Source organism: Pocillopora verrucosa, chromosome 4 (genome assembly GCF_036669915.1).
Source record: "Pocillopora verrucosa isolate sample1 chromosome 4, ASM3666991v2, whole genome shotgun sequence".
In the NCBI taxonomy this organism is placed as follows: Eukaryota; Metazoa; Cnidaria; class Anthozoa; order Scleractinia; family Pocilloporidae; genus Pocillopora; species Pocillopora verrucosa.
This window is the reverse complement of record NC_089315.1, coordinates 17,452,510-17,471,435: the sequence shown is the minus strand read 5'-3', so window position 1 is coordinate 17,471,435 and position 18,926 is coordinate 17,452,510. Positions and strand designations below refer to the sequence as shown.

The window sequence follows — 18,926 nt, the reverse complement described above, 5'->3', positions numbered from 1 at the left end:
AAGGGAATTGTCAAGGAAATCGAAAACTACGAGCCGACCCGGAACACTTTTGCTCGAGCTAATCCAACGCCGGAAGATTAAAACAAAACATGGTTTTAAACCTCGGAGGAAACGACGATTTCCATTTCATCGAAAGTGATTCAGGACACAGACTTCTGAACAATTCCTTGAAACTCTGAACTTTTTTGCGCCTTAAAAGATGTTAAGATATCATCGCATATTATTGTCTTGATCGTACGCGGTTGTTTTGACTGAACGCACGATTTGAATAAATTATTTTTGCACTTGATGCGCGCGCTTTGCTTATGCTTAATTATGATAAGCCATCTCGTATTTTTTTCATCCATATTATTAACACGTAATCACATGATTTTCTCGTGCAATTTGGAATAAACTAGCACTTGTTAATTTTTTTCAAAAATTTAACGTTAAATCGTGAGCCCAAAAATAAACCTTACTTAATTTGTTACGCTGGATTAGCGTAACGTTTCCAATTTGTTGCGCTGGATTTGCGTAAAATTTCCTGTTTGTGGGTGTTTTTTTTTTTTTTTTTTGCTGTTCACACCCCAATTTGAACGTGATTTGTACTGTAAACTGCAGTATAATTGTAATTCAATTTTGTTCATCTTGTTAAATCCCTGATGAAGTCTGTGTGATCAGACAAAACCGGTCGAATAATAAACTAAGTTGACATGATCTGTTGCTGTTTGCTGCACTAGTTTTTATTTTAAAAAATTTTTGAAAAAAAAAATACATTTATTAGTTTAAAATGTGGCAAATTTTAATTATGCATGATTGCGCGACATCATCTGCTAAGTTAAAACACTGCGCCACATTTAAACCAATAAATGTATTTTCCCCACTTACGCGAAGTGGCCTATATTGCTAATCTACCCTGTGTATCAGCGGGCAAACTTAATGTAATCTGCCTTTCTATTCTCAGGTACACTTTTCATTTCGTATCGGTTGGAGACGATCAAGCAGTCATAGTCTTAAGTGTGACCAAAACATGATTAGCAGTCACCAACTTATTAATTACGGAGGCTTATGGGAAGCAAGATGTGACAATTCGTCTAATTCACTGTGTGGGTCTTCGCTTGCCATTTCAAACATCAACTTCTACTGCACTGATTATAGTGTGTCTGAAGATTGGACAGTGGGCGAAAATAACTTCACTTACACTTTCAATGACAGCGAAAAGCAGTGGCACGTGAGGTATGTCGGAACACTTTGCTCGAGCTATCCAACGCCGAAATTAAAAACAAACATGGTTAAACCTCGGAAACGACGATTCCATTTCATCGAAAGTGATTCAGACACAGACTGAACAATTCCTTGAACTGTTTAGCCGGACTTTGAAATTTTTTGCGCCTTGAAGATGTGAAGATATCATTGCATATTATTGTTTTGATCGTACGCGGTTGTTTTGACTGAACGCACGATTTGAATAAATTATTTTTGCACTTGATGCGCGCGCTTTGCTTATGCTTAATTATGATAAGCCATCTCGTATTTTTTTCATCCATATCATTAACACGTAATCACATGCTTTTCTCGTGCAATTTGGAATAAACTAGCACTTGTTAATTTTTTTCAAAAATTTAACGTTAAATCGTGAGCCCAAAAATAAACATTACTTAATTTGTTACGCTGGATTTGCGTAAAATTTCCTGTTTGTGGGTGTTTTTTTTGCTGTTCACACCCCAATTTGAACGTGATTTGTACTGTAAACTTGCAGTATAATTGTAATTCAATTTTGTTCATCTTGTTAAATCCCTGATGAAGTCTGTGTGATCAGACGAAACCGGTCGAATAATAAACTAAGTTGACATGATCTGTTGCTGTTTGCTGCTCACTAGTTTTTATTTTAAAAAATTTGAAAAAAATACATTTATTAGTTTAAAATGTGGCAAATTTTAATTATGCATGATTGCGCGACATCATCTGCTAAGTTAAAACACTGCGCCACATTTAAACCAATAAATGTATTTTCTCCCACTTACGCGAAGTGGCCTATATTGCTAATCTACCCTGTGTATCAGCGGGCAAACTTGATGTAATCTGCCTTTCTATTCTCAGGTACACTTTTCATTTCGTATCGGTTGGAGACGATCAAGCAGTCATAGTCTTAAGTGTGACCAAAACATGATTAGCAGTCACCAACTTATTAATTACGGAGGCTTATGGGAAGCAAGATGTGACAATTCGTCTAATTCACTGTGTGGGTCTTCGCTTGCCATTTCAAACATCAACTTCTACTGCACTGATTATAGTGTGTCTGAAGATTGGACAGTGGGCGAAAATAACTTCACTTACACTTTCAATGACAGCGAAAAGCAGTGGCACGTGAGGTATGTTTTCTTACATCTTCAGAACTGAGCAAAAGGAAACTTCTGTTAAGCTTCTTGCTGTCGTATTTTCTCATCACACTGTGCTCATTCGCCGTCTGAGATGCATGTGAGAGAAGCATGTGCTCTGAGGACTCGATCTGAAGACAACCTTAGAGGCCAGATCATTTTCTCGATATAGGACTTCAATTTGTCAATTTAGTTTGTCAGATGACAAGTTTTTGGAACAGCGAGGTCCACAACTGAAAAAATCCTTGCAATTTTTAGCCAACGTTCTCATAGTGGGTTTAAGTGACAATACAACGGGGACCAAAAAAAAGGACAATGATTATTACAGTGATAATGAAAAATGATCATTAAATGACATCAGAAAAGTGAATATTTCATCAAGCAATTAAGCTGTCAGATTGTTTTTAGGTCACGGGAAGAATATTAGCGCTGTACCAAACTTTTCGACCCCTTTAGAATGTCATAACATCTTACAAACTGTTACTGGACAAAATACGAGAAGTGTGTATTTCACAGGGGTCGTACAAAGTCTTGAATTCTTGAAAAAGTCTGGAAATTTGCGAACTACTTTTCCAGACCTGGAAAAAGTATGGAAATTAAAGGCAAAGTCTTGAAAAATTGGATTAAGTCTGGAATTTCTCTCAAGGAGCAGCAGGTGTTTAAAAGCTAGCTGAAATCTTTGCAATGTAGCTGATTTCACTTGAATTAACTTGGCAAACAGCAAAACACTTCATAATAAGAGGCGGTACGGTCGGAGAATGAGAGTCCGAGAGCCCAGTCTCCAATGCCCTGCATTGTATTATGGTTCATTGTGTTTGCAATGCATCATGGTTTATTTGTTTCCTGCGTTAGTTGAGCGAAGGAGGCAATGTTTGTTCGCGTTCATGCACTAGCAGTTGTTCTTCTCTGGCTGTTCTTTCGCTTCGTGATAATGGGGAAGTGTGTCTTCCACGGAAAGTGGAAAGCAGATGAAAAATTTAAGGCCTGGATTGCATTGAAATTTTCAGAGGTTGCAGTCAAATGAAAAGTTTCATTAGTAACCGGGAAAATCTCGTTGGATTACTCAAATACCCACTCCTTTCCCTTGTTTGGTTGTTTGTTTTTTTCTTATTTTTATTTCTGTTTTTTGTTTTTCTGTTTCGCGTTCTGATGTAGTGCTCTCTATTATTTTTTCGGCATGATTTCGAACTTATCAATGTTGAACACCAGTTTCAAAATGATTGCAGATGATTGCAGCAAAAATCACGACAACTCCAGGGCTTACGTATGAGGTTCGGTTAACATAAGAAAAAGTCATAAAAACAGGAGGAAGTTCACGACAACTTTTTCTATTTTCCCTTTTACTTCAAGTTTTTCAGGTTGCTGTTGGATTTCTCTGAGTCATTACGCCGGTTCCACAGATTGGAAAGTAGAAACTGCAATAAACCTCGCTCCACGATCGGATAACGGAAAAATTAACTCATCTCCTGTAACTCGAAGTCCAGCCATTGTTCGATTTCCAGGAGGTTGTCGTCAGTCATTTCGAATTCCAGTTGAAGACCCAGATGGCGATACAGTGAAATGTCGCTCTGCGACTCATTCGGAGTCCGTCATAGTCGATGCAAGTTTTCCTTACGGTGAATTGGATGAGGTAATTAAAAGCAGGAGTGACCGCTAATCAAAACACTCTCACTATGTAGTACATCGCGTAAAAATTTTGGTTTGACGTCTAGACGTTCCGAAAAAAAATGTATGGTGCCAATTTTCCAAAAAAGAAGCGTTGAGTTTCCTAAGGAAATCACCACTGCAGAAAAACATGAAACATCAATCTACTTTTTTATCATGTTTGATGTCATGTACTTTTGCTAGTAATAGATAAACATAGCGATGTATTTTTATATTCTATAATTGCTTGTCGACACAGTCTTTGAACAAAGTATGTCAGGAGCTGAAGTGCGTGCAATGCTCCGGGAATATGTCTCCTTAAGAAAAGGAATATATGCATCATTCAGCGAACTCAAAAGGATAGTATCAGGTGTTATCCATTTCCCTTGCAGAAAGCTTGCGTTCTAACATACAATGGATCGCAAGCAGCAGTTGGCGGAATGTTTGTAGTAGCATTAACCTTAGAAGACTTTCCAGCGGGGACTACAAACTTCGGTAGCGTTACGCCGTTCAGCAGTATCCCATTACAGTTTCTGGCCATGGTGATTAGTAATCATACTGGCCATTGTGACGAAAAGCCTGTCTTTACAGCATCCACCCCAAAAGATGGCGAATGTTCCGATGTCCCTATTGCCTCTGCATATGGAGCAGTGATCGAAGTACAGGTTGCAGACTTCTCAAAATCGTATGTAAACTAAACAACTTGCCCTTGATTATTTTCTTCTTTCGATATTTTTCCACTAAAGAGACGCAAATTCCCATCTTTTAAGATCCTCATAAACATATAGATAACAACCTCCCATAAATCATGACCACCGTTGAAGTGTGTTTTTATAAGCTACTATATAAATTCTTGGTATACTATTCCATTCAGGTCGTTAAAATGATGAAGAATTTCTATGAGAACGGAAAACAAGAATCAATTAACGCTTCCACGGTTTTCCGCAAACCGTCATCTACTCGAGTGAAATTGGTAACGCAACAAGTTATAATTTCTAGTATGGAACCTGAAAATTTCATGGCATTTAACGTCATTATCATCTATGATAACTATAACGTTATTCTATTCAATCATCTCAGCATTGTGGAAATAAGCACTGCATCTCCAAGTGGAATGCAACTTACATCTTTGCGCAATCATGGACAAATCTACTACCGAAATGTCACATGGTACCCCAGTCAACATCAAATTGGACAGCAGTTGTTCTGTTTTAAGGCCCGCGACTCTGCTGGGTAAGAATTGCAGGTGGTATGGTCATGAACTCCAAATATTATAGTTTAGGCGGTTTACAGAATTGGTAGGTCATTCGCGTTTTTCACTTTGCCGCGTAAGAAGTTAAGGTGTTCTGTACATTATTACCAGAGAAATGGCTCGACTATGGTTAATAGTTAGATTCAGTATTCTAAGGGGGGATACCAGAGGAATTTTCGTTTTATAAAATATCTTAACTTTATGTTCTGGGGATCTTATCATTAAAGTTTGTGGGGACAGTTTCCCAATTATTTTGATTAATGACTTGCATCTTACTTTTAAGCCTGATTGCAACTGATATGACCATAGGTCATTAGCAGCAGATATTTACTTGTCCCCATCGCTTCATACGCTCAATGAGTGAAATCGGAGACTCACTGAAACAAAGGTTTTCATGGATATGCGTGTGCGTGCGTGTGCGTGTGCGTGTGTGTGTGTGTGTGTGTGTGTGTAACGAAGCGTAGGTAGCGGTTAGTGTATGACTTTACTGTCGAAACGTAGAATTTCTTCGTTTTCTAAAAATTCTCCTACAACAACTCAATCGTTTACATTTTTCTACTTATTTATCTATGTTATTTATTTATTTGCTATCCTTATGTGATGTATTTTCTTTTTCAGACTGGAAAGTGACTGGCGATGTGTGACAATTCTCGTTGGCATGAGTAAGGAGATTAAACACTTTTCCTTTTCAAGAAATGATAGTCTGACTAGATTAATAATTCATGTTGCGTCGCAGTAATAGTTAGTAGATCAGTTAGAAATCTGCTACTGAGACAGGTGAACTCGGTTACCTGTTGACTTTCATCAAAAAGAAAAAGTAAAAGTCGGAACTAGCTTGTAACCCAGTAAATCTGGGATTGGTGTAATATTTGAAGGCTTGAAAAGGTTTCCTTTTCGTGGGGTCTACCGATGTAATTGCCATGTAGATTGTTGGTGCACCAATGACGTCCTACTATCTCACTGAGAATGGAAAGAAAACAAATAACATTTTGAGCCGCTTTCCCACAGGAGTAGGCTTATAAGCAGAGTAGCAGTATCATACAAAAGTGATAAGGAACTACCGCATAAAGGATTATGTCATTGGTATTTCTAAGCACAAATAGAGGTTCAACAATTAATGATCAACAACCATTTCCAGGCAGTACTCCGCGAGTCACTTTAGCAAGTCGCATACCCATAACACCCGTGAGCAGATATGGATCAGGTTATTCCAACTGGAGCGTTCAGTTTGACCGATTGGTAGGGACAACAAATTTGTAAACTTCGTGCTATTTGCTGTTATTTAAGAGTATCGAGACACAGTTATCAAAAGAATTTGAGGTCAAGCTCTTTTTCCAATTAAACCTTTTTGGGTGCTTATTTATTTGTCACTTTCATCTGATTGAGTTTGGTCAAATTTGGCCATATTTTCGCGCATCTTTGGAGAACGTTTCACATTATGTTTTATGCTCTTAGCAAATTCATAACCCACATTATTGTTTTTTTAGAGGGCACGGTAACGAATCTTGCAATCTGATTGGTTCTTTACCCGGTCAGTATTTTCCTATCTCTGCCCACGGGCCACGGTAACGCTTTCGTGAGTCGCCGAGTACATCCCAACTTTCGTTGTCATTTTTCATAAATATACCTCGTTTTCCGGCTGGGCAGTATTTTTAAGCAAACACGTCGGTCACTACCTCAAGCCGATAAATAACTTATGAATCCTCTCTTTTCTCTCTATCAAATCACTTTGGTTGACAGAAAAATATTGGTTTCAGAATGAATTTGTATCAACAATAGTGTCATTACGTTGGTTGACAAGCGGCCTTAAAACCGTCTGCAATTAATTTTAATCGTTCACAAAAAGTACCCAGAAAGTTGAAACGTGAGGTATTTGGTTACAGTTAAACTGAACGATGGAACTTTCATTCATTTAATATCTGAATTTTCTCGAGCAATTTGTTCATAGTGAAAGAGCGAGCGAAGTTTCAATTTAAGTTCTACAACAAATATACGCTCCTGGCGAGTCTTTCCAATTCCGTTCAATTTGGACATTTGTACCTTAAATTGCACAACAGAAATTGAAGGAATTTTTTGAGAAAAGGCCGCATTACATTCCCTTGTGTCTCGTTGGAGTGTGCCGTTCGAATTTAGTTTTTGTGAAGGAAAGATCAGAGTTAAACACGCCATTACAGCAAACAAACGAGCAAACTCTCACAACTTCAAAATAAAAAAATTGAATTTACTCACAATTACTTTCCTCGCCGTTTACTTAATGAACAGAGGTAAATCTTCGTACATGAATGAATGGTCGATGAGAGTGAATAATACTTTCCGTTAGATCATTAACTGATTTGAAGAAAACATTGTGGTGACAGTCCTTGCCAAACTAGTTCTGTTTGTTTTCAAATGTTCCTTCGCTTTTTTTTTTCTTGCGCGCTCTCTAATTGACAGGTGTCAGATTGTGACAGATACTTGTAAAAATAATGTTTCAAAGTTTGTTTGGAAGCCTTTTAAATCACCTTTATCGTTACGGAAATGAAAATGTTTCGCTGAGGCATCTCTCTTAAATTTGCATCACCTCTATTTTAACTACCATTTACCCACTCAAAAATGGTTCAGTTTATGGAAGATCTTGCCGCATTTACGTCCATAAATCATTCGGGTTCTTTCGGAAAGAATTTCGTCAAGTTTAAAAACAATAAATATGTTATTTACCGGCTAAGGGTCGGTCCGTATGGTGAAAAACTGTGACCTCGGTCTTGAAAATGCTGCCCTCGGCCTACGGCCTCAGGCAGTATTTTCCAGACCTCGGTCACAGTTTTTCACCATACGGACCTCCCAGCCGGCAAATAACATATATATATTAGCCTTGCTTTTTTATATAATTTTTTTTACGTATGATTCATTAGCGAGGAGAAAAACTGTCCAGGTTGTCATTGGCTTTATTATGACTTTTTGAGATATTTTAAACAAAGGGATCTTGTCGTGTCCTCTCCCGCGTTTTTCGTAGAGTCTAAGTTTTTTTCTATTTGGGGCCCCCCGCATGGCAAGGTGGTTGGCTTCCTGTGGAAATTAAAAGCGGTGGTTAACAGCTATTTTCCCCGAAATCGCAGTTGTTTTCTGTGCGATAGCATAGATAATTGAATAATAATGTCAGTTGTAGCTTGTGAATCAAGATGGGTGTCGATTACACTCAAATATAGAGGAAAAGCGACGAAAGTTTTGGTCTGATTTATCTTAACTGTTGGGTACCACCGACAAGGGATAGTTTCTCTTTGCTGGTACTCATCAGATCTCATTTTCTCACATTAAATTTCGACATTACTTATTACATGAAATCATTGAACATACACAGCAAAGTATGAAATCTGTTTATATGTACGGCTCCTCAGATAAAGGAAGCTGTGATGGTTCATATGTAAGATCGCACACCTCTAAGGGCTCTGCCCCCGATTATTACCGTATTAGTGGCTTCATTTGTGAGTGAATTTAGTGGTTGGTTCTCGTCCTTCTTCTGTTGCTTTTTTGCAAGATTTTCCGGTTTTTTTCTCGTGGCAAAGTATCCAAAATTTCCTTGCAGAGTCCTAGAAACGGCGATGCGACACCCCACGGAAATTCCAACACTATTCAATTCGATTTTTTTCAAAATCCATAATGTCCAAATAAACGACACAGCAAAAAATACATTGATGCACTCCCCATTGTGTTTGATAATAAATCTGTTTTATGATGAGAATGCTTTTCATTTCCTTCAGATAAAGAAACCTCGAACATCGTCTTACATAAGACTCGTCTTGCTGCCCAGTGGACAAACTGTCTACAAAGTGGACGCACTCTCTCAAAACGTGACAATTGGTAGTAATTCAACCACACTGCATTTTGCGATTCCGCATCCTGTGCTGAGCATGGATGGATTATATGCAATCCAGATAGATAAAGGAGTAGTTGTTGGACAGGGCTGTGCCTCTGGCGGTACACCCACACCCGGAATATCATCCTCGAATGCCTGGAGATTCTACGTAGATGGCGTTTGTTCTTCTGGATATTCTCTTCGCTCACCTGACTTCCAAAGCTGTGTTGGTACGCAAAATTTTAGATTTTCAGAATTCCTGAAAACAGAACCTTAAATGAAGTGCGCACTCAACAACCTATTTAGAAAATCTTCATCAAAGAGGTTTTGAGGATTTGATTTAATTTAATTTATTATTTTTTAGCCTTTATGGCTGTGTTGGCGCCTCGGCCTTCATGTCCTTCCCACGACACTAAACGTGGAGTGTGGAACTAGCTTCTGGAAGATTCTGAGCACACATTTCCCCAAAATAATTCCCATCTATTCGTCTTTCTTTCTTTTCATCCGTCCTCAGACTGTTGGTCCGTCCCTCCACTCATACACCTTGGTCCTCTAGTTATTCATGCACTCACCCATCTTTTTCCCGTCGTGTGATTGGTCTATAACACCTATGCACCCGTCCTCTTCGTTTGCGCCAATCTTTCAGAATGCGGCACTAAGTAATGGTTTCCTTTTTTTCGCCTTTAAGATGTAGATGAATGTGCCTACTCTGGTTCCAGAGGTGAGTGTCTGCATCTTCAGGTTACTATAACAGCAATAACGACAGACACACTGTCGTAAAAGGCTGGGAAAATTGTTTAACGTTATTGTCGCAATTTGCTTATGATTACCGATCTGCTAGAATTTTCTTGTCTGTACATTGGAACGCTTCAGGACCGTCAAATATTTTTCCGGAGTTCACGTTACCCGCAGGTTGTGATCAGGACTGTGACAACACTCCCGGAAACTACAGCTGTTCCTGTGAAAGGGGATTTCAACTGCAGTCGAACGGGAAGTCTTGTACAGGTGAAAAACATGAGAAGTATTGATTAATAATCATAATCGGCTAGAGTCTGTTACTCGTATTCATATCGCTCTCTCCACAAACAAAAACGACGATCCAATAAAAACATCCGTACCAGTCTTTTAGAGTAACACTTATTTTGATCACTCTCGTAGAAGAAGATTAGTGGAACTGTTTTGGAAACAGAAAATAATGTACACACCTAATTTTACCTGATGATTAAAATGGCAAACAACTCGGACGCTTAGTTACCATGCAGCGTTATCAAACTGAAAGATGGAGTGGGCTTTTTTTTTTTAGATATCAACGAATGTATCATCAATAATGGTGGCTGCAGTCATCAGTGCTTCAACATACCTGGAACATTTTACTGCGGATGTCCTAAAGGATTAACGATGGGGAGAAACAATTTGACCTGTGTTGGTGAGTAATAGCTAGTGTGACCCGAAATGTGTAAAATGTATATATATATATATATATATATATATATATATATATATATATATATATATATTATATATATATATATATATTAGTTTTTAATATATATATATATATAAATATAAATATTATGAGAGGAAAAAAGGACGCAACTACATTTCCCGACAAGACTGTTTCGTGAATCGCTTCACTCTTCAGGGGTTTAATGAGAGAATATTCATAAAAAAGCTCCAGCTCCAGCTCCTACAACAGCTCCAGTAAAAGATGCAACCTCTGCCTAAAAGAAAAATTCCTGATAATTTACCGACCCGACCTCTCATCACTAAATAAGCGTAACGAACTCGTATTTTCATGCCGACACAGAAACAAAGCGTTGCTAGGCAACAGCTGAACTCTAAAGTTTTTAAGTTTACCGCGTATTATGTAAATTTTCCTAGTATATACACGATAGTCACATGAATATTCTTTCATTAAAACCCTGAAGAGTGAAGCGATTCACGAAACAGGCATGTCGGGAAATGTAGTTGCGTCCTTTTTTCCTCTCATAATATTTATATATATATATATATATATATATATGTATGTATGTATGTATGTATGCATGTATGTATATATATATATATATATATATATATGCAGTGAAGAAAAAAAAGGAAATGTAGATCGGACTACCGATTCGGCGGTCAGATGTTCCACCAGCTAAAGTAGGGTGAGCTCGTTTCCCAGGATTACAAATTTCGAAAGTGTCTTGTTTGGAAGTAACTTGGATGGCAAATTTTGATTACGGTTATGAGAAAAAAACATGTCAGACATTCGTGACGAGTTTTTAACTGTTCAGGTATTTATTTCTTCTGTCCGCTACAGCAAACCTCTAAAACAAAATTTTGAAATTATCCTCAAGTTTGTAAACCTTCTCTCACATTTTAGACCAAGCTGCAAGGGTTACGTGTGGGGAGAACAGTATGATGGTCTCTCTTGGAAAGGAAAGATTCCACTACTTTACAGTCAATCAACTACGCTTGCGCTATGCCTCATGCAAAGCCACCGAGAATTCCACCCACTTCTTGATCAGCACCTCTTTAGATAGTTGTGGGACTCAGCGAAACGAAACCGAAGACTACTTAATCTTTTGGAATGAGGTCCTGGCCGACGCCCTGATAATCGATGGTGTGGTTACTCGCTCACATGATATAAAAATGCCATTTTACTGCCGATACTCCAGAAAGAAGTTAATGAGTCTGGCCTTCACACCTCAGAGGATTTACTTCGGGAATGAAAGTATCTTAACTTCATAGATAACTTTATTTAAGCGAGGATGTGATTAACACCACAGAACTGACGTTATTAACTTTAGAAGGGACCCCAAGTCGGTTTTACTAGCATGAAGCAATCGGGAGTAACTCAGGAATGAAAGTAACTTAAGTATAATGAAATAGATAACTTTATTTAAAATTCGATACGATTAACACCGAAGAACTGACGTTATTAACGTTGGAGGAGACCTTAAATCGGTTTCATTAGCATGAAGCGATCGGGAGTAAAGCTTCTTCTCTGTACGAGATGCAAAATAAGCGCAGACTAACCCGGCCTCAGAAAGCTATCAGGGTCCCCTGTCCCCTTGTATTGATGTTGTCATCTTTGCTAACAGTAGAGCAGGACACCGTAAGAGTTATGTCTTGCAAAAAAAAAACATCGCAATGATCTAACCAGGGCTTGAGTTTAGTTCTTTCGGTCTTGAGTCTGCAGTGACATCCATCAGGCTACTACATATGTTCCCTATGCAACTCAAGGTCACTCACGTTGATGGAGGGATAGTTGTTAAATATCTCAAACCTTCTACGTATTTTCAAAGTGAATCGGAGGAGTTGGACTCGGAACAAACCAGAGCATTCCAACTGAACCTTGGACCTCCAGATAAAAAGCTTTAAACCATTTAAACCCCCCTGCAATGCCAGCTTCACTTGGGAATCGTGACCTCTGAAGAAACTTTTGCTGTGGGATTAACTACAACTTTCTGCTTAGAGAAGTGACTAAGGTTGTTACCTGAAAAAGAGATTTTCTTCGACATTTGCCATGAAATGCCCTGCATGAACCAAATACTACCTTGTTTGAATTAAATCCTAGGAAAGTTTCCTTACGGATACCTTTTCAGCTGTTTATAACGATAAAAATAAGGTAGTAGCTGGGGTAATCTTTTTTCTAATCTTCACTATTTAGCGGGATATGGTTCGTTCACCTTCAACTTGGACTTCTACGGGAACTCGTCATTTGCCACGCCCTTCACGGAGCAAGACTACCCTCTATCACTGGCTCTGAATGAATTTGTTTATTTACAGTACAGTGTGGCGTCCACAGCTGACCTAGTCATTATGGCTGAGAACTGTAAGGCGACTAAAGACGCAAGCTTCTATTCGTGGCCGCAATACACCTTCCTACAAAATGGGTAAGCATATAATATACCGTGATCAAGCAGAACCAGCTGCGAGTTAAGCTGTCAAAGCTTGATACGATTTTCGCATCATAATACATATGGATGTGATTAAGGGAACCTATATAATAAAACCAATGAATAACAACGCTGGAGGCGTTGGGGGTGCACCGATATTTTTATTTTTAATCGCTTTATGGTCCTTAGCCGTTATATGGTCTTGTTGCTGAACCGATCTTAGGTCTTCAAGTGTTCATACTGAGGCTCTACTATCTACAATGTTATTAATTTCATTTTCGTATTGTTGTCGTTTCAACGAAAAGATGCCCCACAGATTCAACGCTTGAATACAATTATAGTCCAACACGATACTACCAACAGTTTAAAATCAGAACGCACAGATTTTGGAACGACTACGATACAGTGTACTTCCATTGTGAGCTACTGGCCTGTCATCGTTATTCTCCGGATTCCAGGTTGGTCTCAAATTATTCACTTACATTGCAAACAAGCGAAGTCAGAATGAATTACCCTAGCTGGATGTTGGAGAGTTTTCGATCCCTCTAGGTGTGACTAAAAAATGTCTCAGCCGATTTTCCTTCTTCTTTTTTGGCTGTTATCAAATCCATGAAATGTTTCCCGAAACAATATCGCATCTGGCCTGCGTAATGTGATTGATGAATTCGGTGAATGATAAAGTTTTATTCTCGTAATCGATATAAATACATAATTTTGCGTGCAAACCAAGCGAACTATTCTGCCGGAGCTTATCCAACCCCATCCCCCTATCTGGAATATTGCTATCCTTCCAGCGCGGAGCACTGGTCCATCGTAAAAGGTTGAGTCAGTGCTCTTTGTTAAATCTCCCTCACATTTCTTAACTATTAACATACACTCCTACTCGAGACAGGCAATTTAAGAGGAAATTGGCTCGCTCATGTTAATAAACAACACGATAGCCTTGAAAGGGCAAGCACCTAGACCTTTCGTTCACGATCACGGTTCATTTACCATTTCAGGCCATCTTGATTAGTTGTACTTTCTCAGGCTTGAAACACTTAGAGAGAGAGAATAAAAACAAAGTTCAGGCAAGGTTAAGGTGGCTCACTGGTCCACTGGATAACTGATAGAAACTTTCAAAATGTGGCTATTCAGAAATGCATTGCTGATTGATTTGCATTTTATTCCACGTGCTAATCATTCGTAATTCAAAATCTAATGAACACTTTTGCAGGTGCAGTAAGGGCTGTATAAAGAACAAGAGAAAGAGAAGAGAAGTGACAAGAGATGTTGGAGACCAAGAGGAAAGTACCAACAAAATCATTCTTACAGGTGGACCTGTAGTGTTCGAGGCGGCGAAAGAAGACAAACCACTCGATCACCGTAGGTTTTCGAAAAAAAAACTCGTTAATACAGTGTTTTTATCTGTTTGTTACGTTACGATCCTTTTATTGAATCAGGTATAAAAAGCTCAAGGCTGCATTAGTGTAACCGCGTCTTTCACATGATCCTACTACTATTTTCAAGGGAAGAATGACACCTTCTGAAGTGCATGTATTGATCTATAGCAAAGATGAGGATTTAACTCCAATGTCTAACACCCATGCATTAAAACTACAAACAAGCATACTTTGAGACCCCGCCGCCCTCCCTCCTTAATGAGAAAGACTCTGTTGTCTTTACCCTCCTAACTGGTTCTTTGCAAAAGGATGCACCTGTTTCATCAAACATTTCTCGAATCTGATTGACTGTTAGGAAAATGAATCGCAAAGCAAGATCCAGAACTTAATTCCCTAAGAGGCCTTGACCCTCGTCGCTGACTGAAACGATCACGGCTCAGAGGTTGGGACTTGAATGATTTTGTTCACCAGGGAAATGAAATGTTTTCTTATCTGTTGTTTTATAGAGCCAAGTCAAAGTAAACAAACAGCTCTGATCGGTGGTGTGGCAGGCGCTGGAGGATTTGGTCTGGTCGCAATTGTAGCTCTGGTTGTTTTGTTAGTCAAATTCCGTAGGATGCAGCGGTTACAAAACAGCAAGAATGACGAGAGAGCTGGATACACCATCCTGCTTACACAAGTGAAAGGAAAACAAAGCAGTGTTTAAAACGATTACAGTGTTAAATGACTAATGGTAGCTTCAATTGTTTGCTAAATTGCCTCTGTGTAGCTTGGATGTTTTGAATTTATAGCCTATTTGTCACTTTTCAGAGGGAACATATTTGTTTGCGTATTCCCATATTGTAGAATGCGTGAAAACGAACATTGGTTTCACCTAGGGTTCATCGTTATTTCGAAGGTGTCCTACAGACGCTTAGCAAGTATAGCAGTATGTATTAGTCAAACCTTTCAATTTTGAGCATATACAGAGATCATATATAATCGGCTATCAGTAATAGTACTCATAATAACTTTTCCAAAGTTTTTTTGTATGTCTAACATGGTTTTGTTAACATTATTAAAGTAGAGAAATGATATACCGCTTTGCTGCAATTTTGCAAAATCTCTCGCCTGGTCTTCATGATTATATGCACCCAATTACTTGAGCGCTATGTTTTCAAGAGTGTTCTTAAAAAGATAACATTTTCATTTTAACTGTTCTCAGTTAAATAACTGCTAATACTTTATACAAATGTACAAAATCCCAGTTCATAATAATGTTTCTTTGCTATCGGAGTTGCCAACAACAACCACCAAGCGTGGCCCACGCATAGATCGAGAACCTGGAACACGCTGAATTGCTTCTGACCCACGTCTATTCTGCATGTGTGTCGCCCTTTATCCCTCGGCGTGTTTTTTTTTTCCTGCTTTCTCTTTTTTTGAAAGCTCTTCTTGTTCTTTGGTAAATAATTTTCAATCTGAGAATCTACATGCTAAAATATAGGCATTTTCATTCAGAGAGACATTACTATATCAAAACACTATTTCCTGATATATGAACAGGTAAAAATGTTAATTTTAAATTATTTACCACCTCTGTGGTTGTAAAGAAAGGCGGAATGTTACACTGAAATCAGCTTACTGTCTATACCCTTTGATCGCCAGTAAAAAGGTGCAAAATAAGTTTCTTTAAACTAGTATTTCAACCTTTTTTATCTTAGACCAAACCGCAAGTGTTTCGTGCGGGGAGAACAAAATAACGGTGTATTTGGAAAAGCGAAGATTCTACAAATTTAAAGCCAATCAACTACACTCACGCTATGCTTCGTGTAAAGGAATCGAGAATGCCACCCACTTCTTGATCACCACATCTTTAGATAGCTGCGGGACGTTGCGGAACGAAGCCGAAGATTTTCTGATCTAACAAGCCAGCTCCCAGTTGGCTTGTTAGCTCAGTTAGCAGAGGGCTGCACCGGTATCGCAGAGGTCAGGGGTTCAAATCTCGTACGGACATGAATTTGTTTTTCAGGCTTTATTTTCACTATTAGTTCAGTAGCATTCATAAGGGCTGGGATCGCTTATATTCGTTTATAAGTGCTTGTTAACACCAAACTCGAAATCATGTTGTTACTTGTTAATAATTTACACGAAAAGCACATTACAGAAAGTCAAAACGGACGAAATTTTAGCAAGCAAGCAAGCGCTATTTGTAATTTGCACTCGTGTTACAACTTTGCACTCGTGCTACAACTTTGCACTCATGTTACATGAAAAATGCACTCATTTTCAGCCAATCAGGCGAGTGTAATAGGAGTACGCGTCATACTTGTAATTGCACAGTGTAATAAGACAGTTGACACATCATGCTTGCGGATAAGTGGACGGTACGCGGTATGTGCGCGCCCTGTTCTCGCGCATTTCGCGGAGTTTTTTTTGTGAAAACGTATGAGTGATGCCTATTTTCTTTCTCTGATTTTGTCATAGTTTTGATTAATTAGTAAAAGAACTTCGTGTCGTTCGATTATGTCTGAAATCATACTCATGATTAAGAAATCAGGCTCCCGCTTCGAGGTCGCCCGATTTTGACAATCACTCGTATGATTACAGACCGAATTGGGCTCCACTCAGTCCTATTACCATTATAAATTAGCATAAAGCACAAAACGGAACAGGACGAAAAGTTAGTAAATTACAGTTAATATTCCTCGGAATTTCATCAGGCTTCCTTGCGAGTTTACTCATTTGTATTCTGAGTGGAGGAGAACCACTAAAGGAGTTAGGTGTCTTGCCTCACAATATTGCAGTGACAGAACCAGGGTTGATAATAAGACCTTTCTATCCGGTTTCTAGTTATTGGACTACCATATCTCCCACCAATGCCAACTATCTGGGGGCATTAAAGTAGATGTAGATAAAGTTCTTTTCGATGGAGTATCGCCAGGCCAAAACCAACCACAACGGCTAATCAAAGGAAAGAAAAATTACACAAGAAGCCGAAAAGAACTCAAAAATAAAAACATGCAAACTCCCTGAAGCGTGGGAAAATGCAAGTGACTAAATCGCGCTTGGTGATACTTTTGCTGCACCTGATTGTTTTAGAGGTGGCGTTACTATTTGAGACGAGCAACAGAGAGAAGCAAAGAAAAACCATCAAAACAAGGATGAATTTCGACACTCAATTGAAAATTTCTTCTTGGGGTGAAGTACTCAAAATCTGAATGCTGGGTTTTTGTAAGGTGCAATAGAGGATAGGAACCACGGCTACATTCCACTTGAATTTAAGACCTCTGCAATTCTGGCCTGTTTGCATTTAGTGCGGTTGGATGAACAATTAACCTCACGGATGCTCTATTTGACCGCATGTAATGATAAAAAATTAAACGAAATGTAATTTCATTCTCTTTTTCCTACTTTCCCCTCATTTTTTAGCAGCATATGGCACTTTCACCTTCAAGATGGACTTTTTTACGAGTTCTTCGTTTGCCACGCCCTACACAGCGCAGGACTACCCCTTAACAGTGGATCTCAGTGAATATGTTTATTTACAATACAGTGTGGCGTTCTTAGCTGACCTGGTCATCATGGCTGAGAACTGTAAGGCTACTTAAGACGCAAGCTTTTATTCTTGGCCACAGTACACCTCTCTTCAAAACAGGTTAGTTTATCATTGTGTCGTGATCAAGCATAGACAGTAGCTGATCTGATACATGTAGCTAAGCTAAGACTGCATAAAACGCCTTGTCTTTCTCGTGATTTTCAGGCGAGAGGAGAGGAGCGAGGGGCAAGTGCGATGTGCTCGACAATACCAACAGTTTAAAATCAAAACTCTCCTATTTGGAACGACTATGACACTGCGTACTTCCATTGTGAATTGCTGGCCTGTCACTGGAATTCTCCTAATTCTAAGTTGGTTTGAGAGATTTCAGTTGCATTGCATACAAGGGAAGTCGGAAAATGACCCTGTATTAAAATTCCAGAAAGTTGTCCATGTCACAGTCCTTTGTAACTTAAAACCCAACTTACTTTTTGCAGATGTAGCAAGGGCTGTGTAAAGAACAAGAGAAAGAGGAGAGAAGTGACACAAGATGGGACAGAGCAAGAAGAAAGTACAAACAAAGTCATTTTTACATGTGGATCTGTATTTTTCGAGGGGCCAAAGAAGAAGAATCCAAAGGTAGGTTTTAGAAATAAGCATTTGTTAATGTGGCATGTCTGTACTGTCTATCTTATGGTTTTCTACCAAACGATCACATGACCAAATTTGCTTTCGAAATGTTATAGTTGTTTTGGTTTACTTCGTTTTCTTCATTTGTAAACAGCCTGACTTTTCCACCCTTCCGGAACCATTTTTTGTCAAAAGGGTGACGCTTGACCAAAACTCTATTCCTAAGAGCCATCGTTTCTGGGCACTGACCGAGACTTTACTGTTCTGACGCTACGGCGTGAATAGTCTTCAAGGAATGTCACTTATTCTTGTTTGTCTTTGCAAAGCCCAAGTAGGGTGTGCATGCAGTTCTGATAGGTGGTGTGGCAGGTGCTAGAGTATTTGGAATGGTCGTAGTTGTAGCTGTGGCTGTTTTGTCGGTCAAG

The 18,926-nt window shown here is 38.9% G+C and overlaps 1 protein-coding gene and 1 pseudogene across 1 annotated transcript; both read left to right on the top strand.

The window, feature by feature from the left end:
* The first annotated feature begins 1,009 nt into the window (after window positions 1–1,009).
* On the top strand, window positions 1,010–15,811 carry LOC131788605 (uncharacterized). The gene is made up of 16 exons (XM_066165348.1): window positions 1,010–1,210; window positions 2,080–2,351; window positions 3,708–3,987; window positions 4,394–4,686; window positions 5,082–5,234; window positions 5,872–5,915; window positions 6,392–6,492; window positions 8,991–9,315; window positions 9,774–9,806; window positions 9,959–10,090; window positions 10,389–10,511; window positions 11,457–11,807; window positions 12,747–12,972; window positions 13,281–13,433; window positions 14,192–14,340; window positions 14,864–15,811. The coding sequence occupies exons 1-16, from the start codon at window positions 1,010–1,012 to the stop codon at window positions 15,061–15,063; spliced, it is 3,036 nt and encodes a 1,011-aa protein (XP_066021445.1). The 3' UTR covers window positions 15,064–15,811.
* A 1,980-nt stretch (window positions 15,812–17,791) lies between these two features.
* LOC136280332 (trichohyalin-like) overlaps window positions 17,792–18,926 on the top strand; it is a 2,595-nt pseudogene continuing 1,460 nt past the window's right edge.

What these genes read in the sequence shown, in the direction of transcription:
- LOC131788605 (XM_066165348.1), top strand. Translation starts at nt 1,010, where the DNA reads ATGATTAGCAGTCACCAACTTATTAATTACGGAGGCTTATGGGAAGCA. An exon ending in ACAGCGAAAAGCAGTGGCAC is followed by an intron (nt 1,211 to 2,079) that starts GTGAGGTATGTC and finishes TTCTATTCTCAG; the next exon opens with GTACACTTTTCATTTCGTAT. An exon ending in GTTGCAGACTTCTCAAAATC is followed by an intron (nt 4,687 to 5,081) that starts GTATGTAAACTA and finishes CAATCATCTCAG; the next exon opens with CATTGTGGAAATAAGCACTG.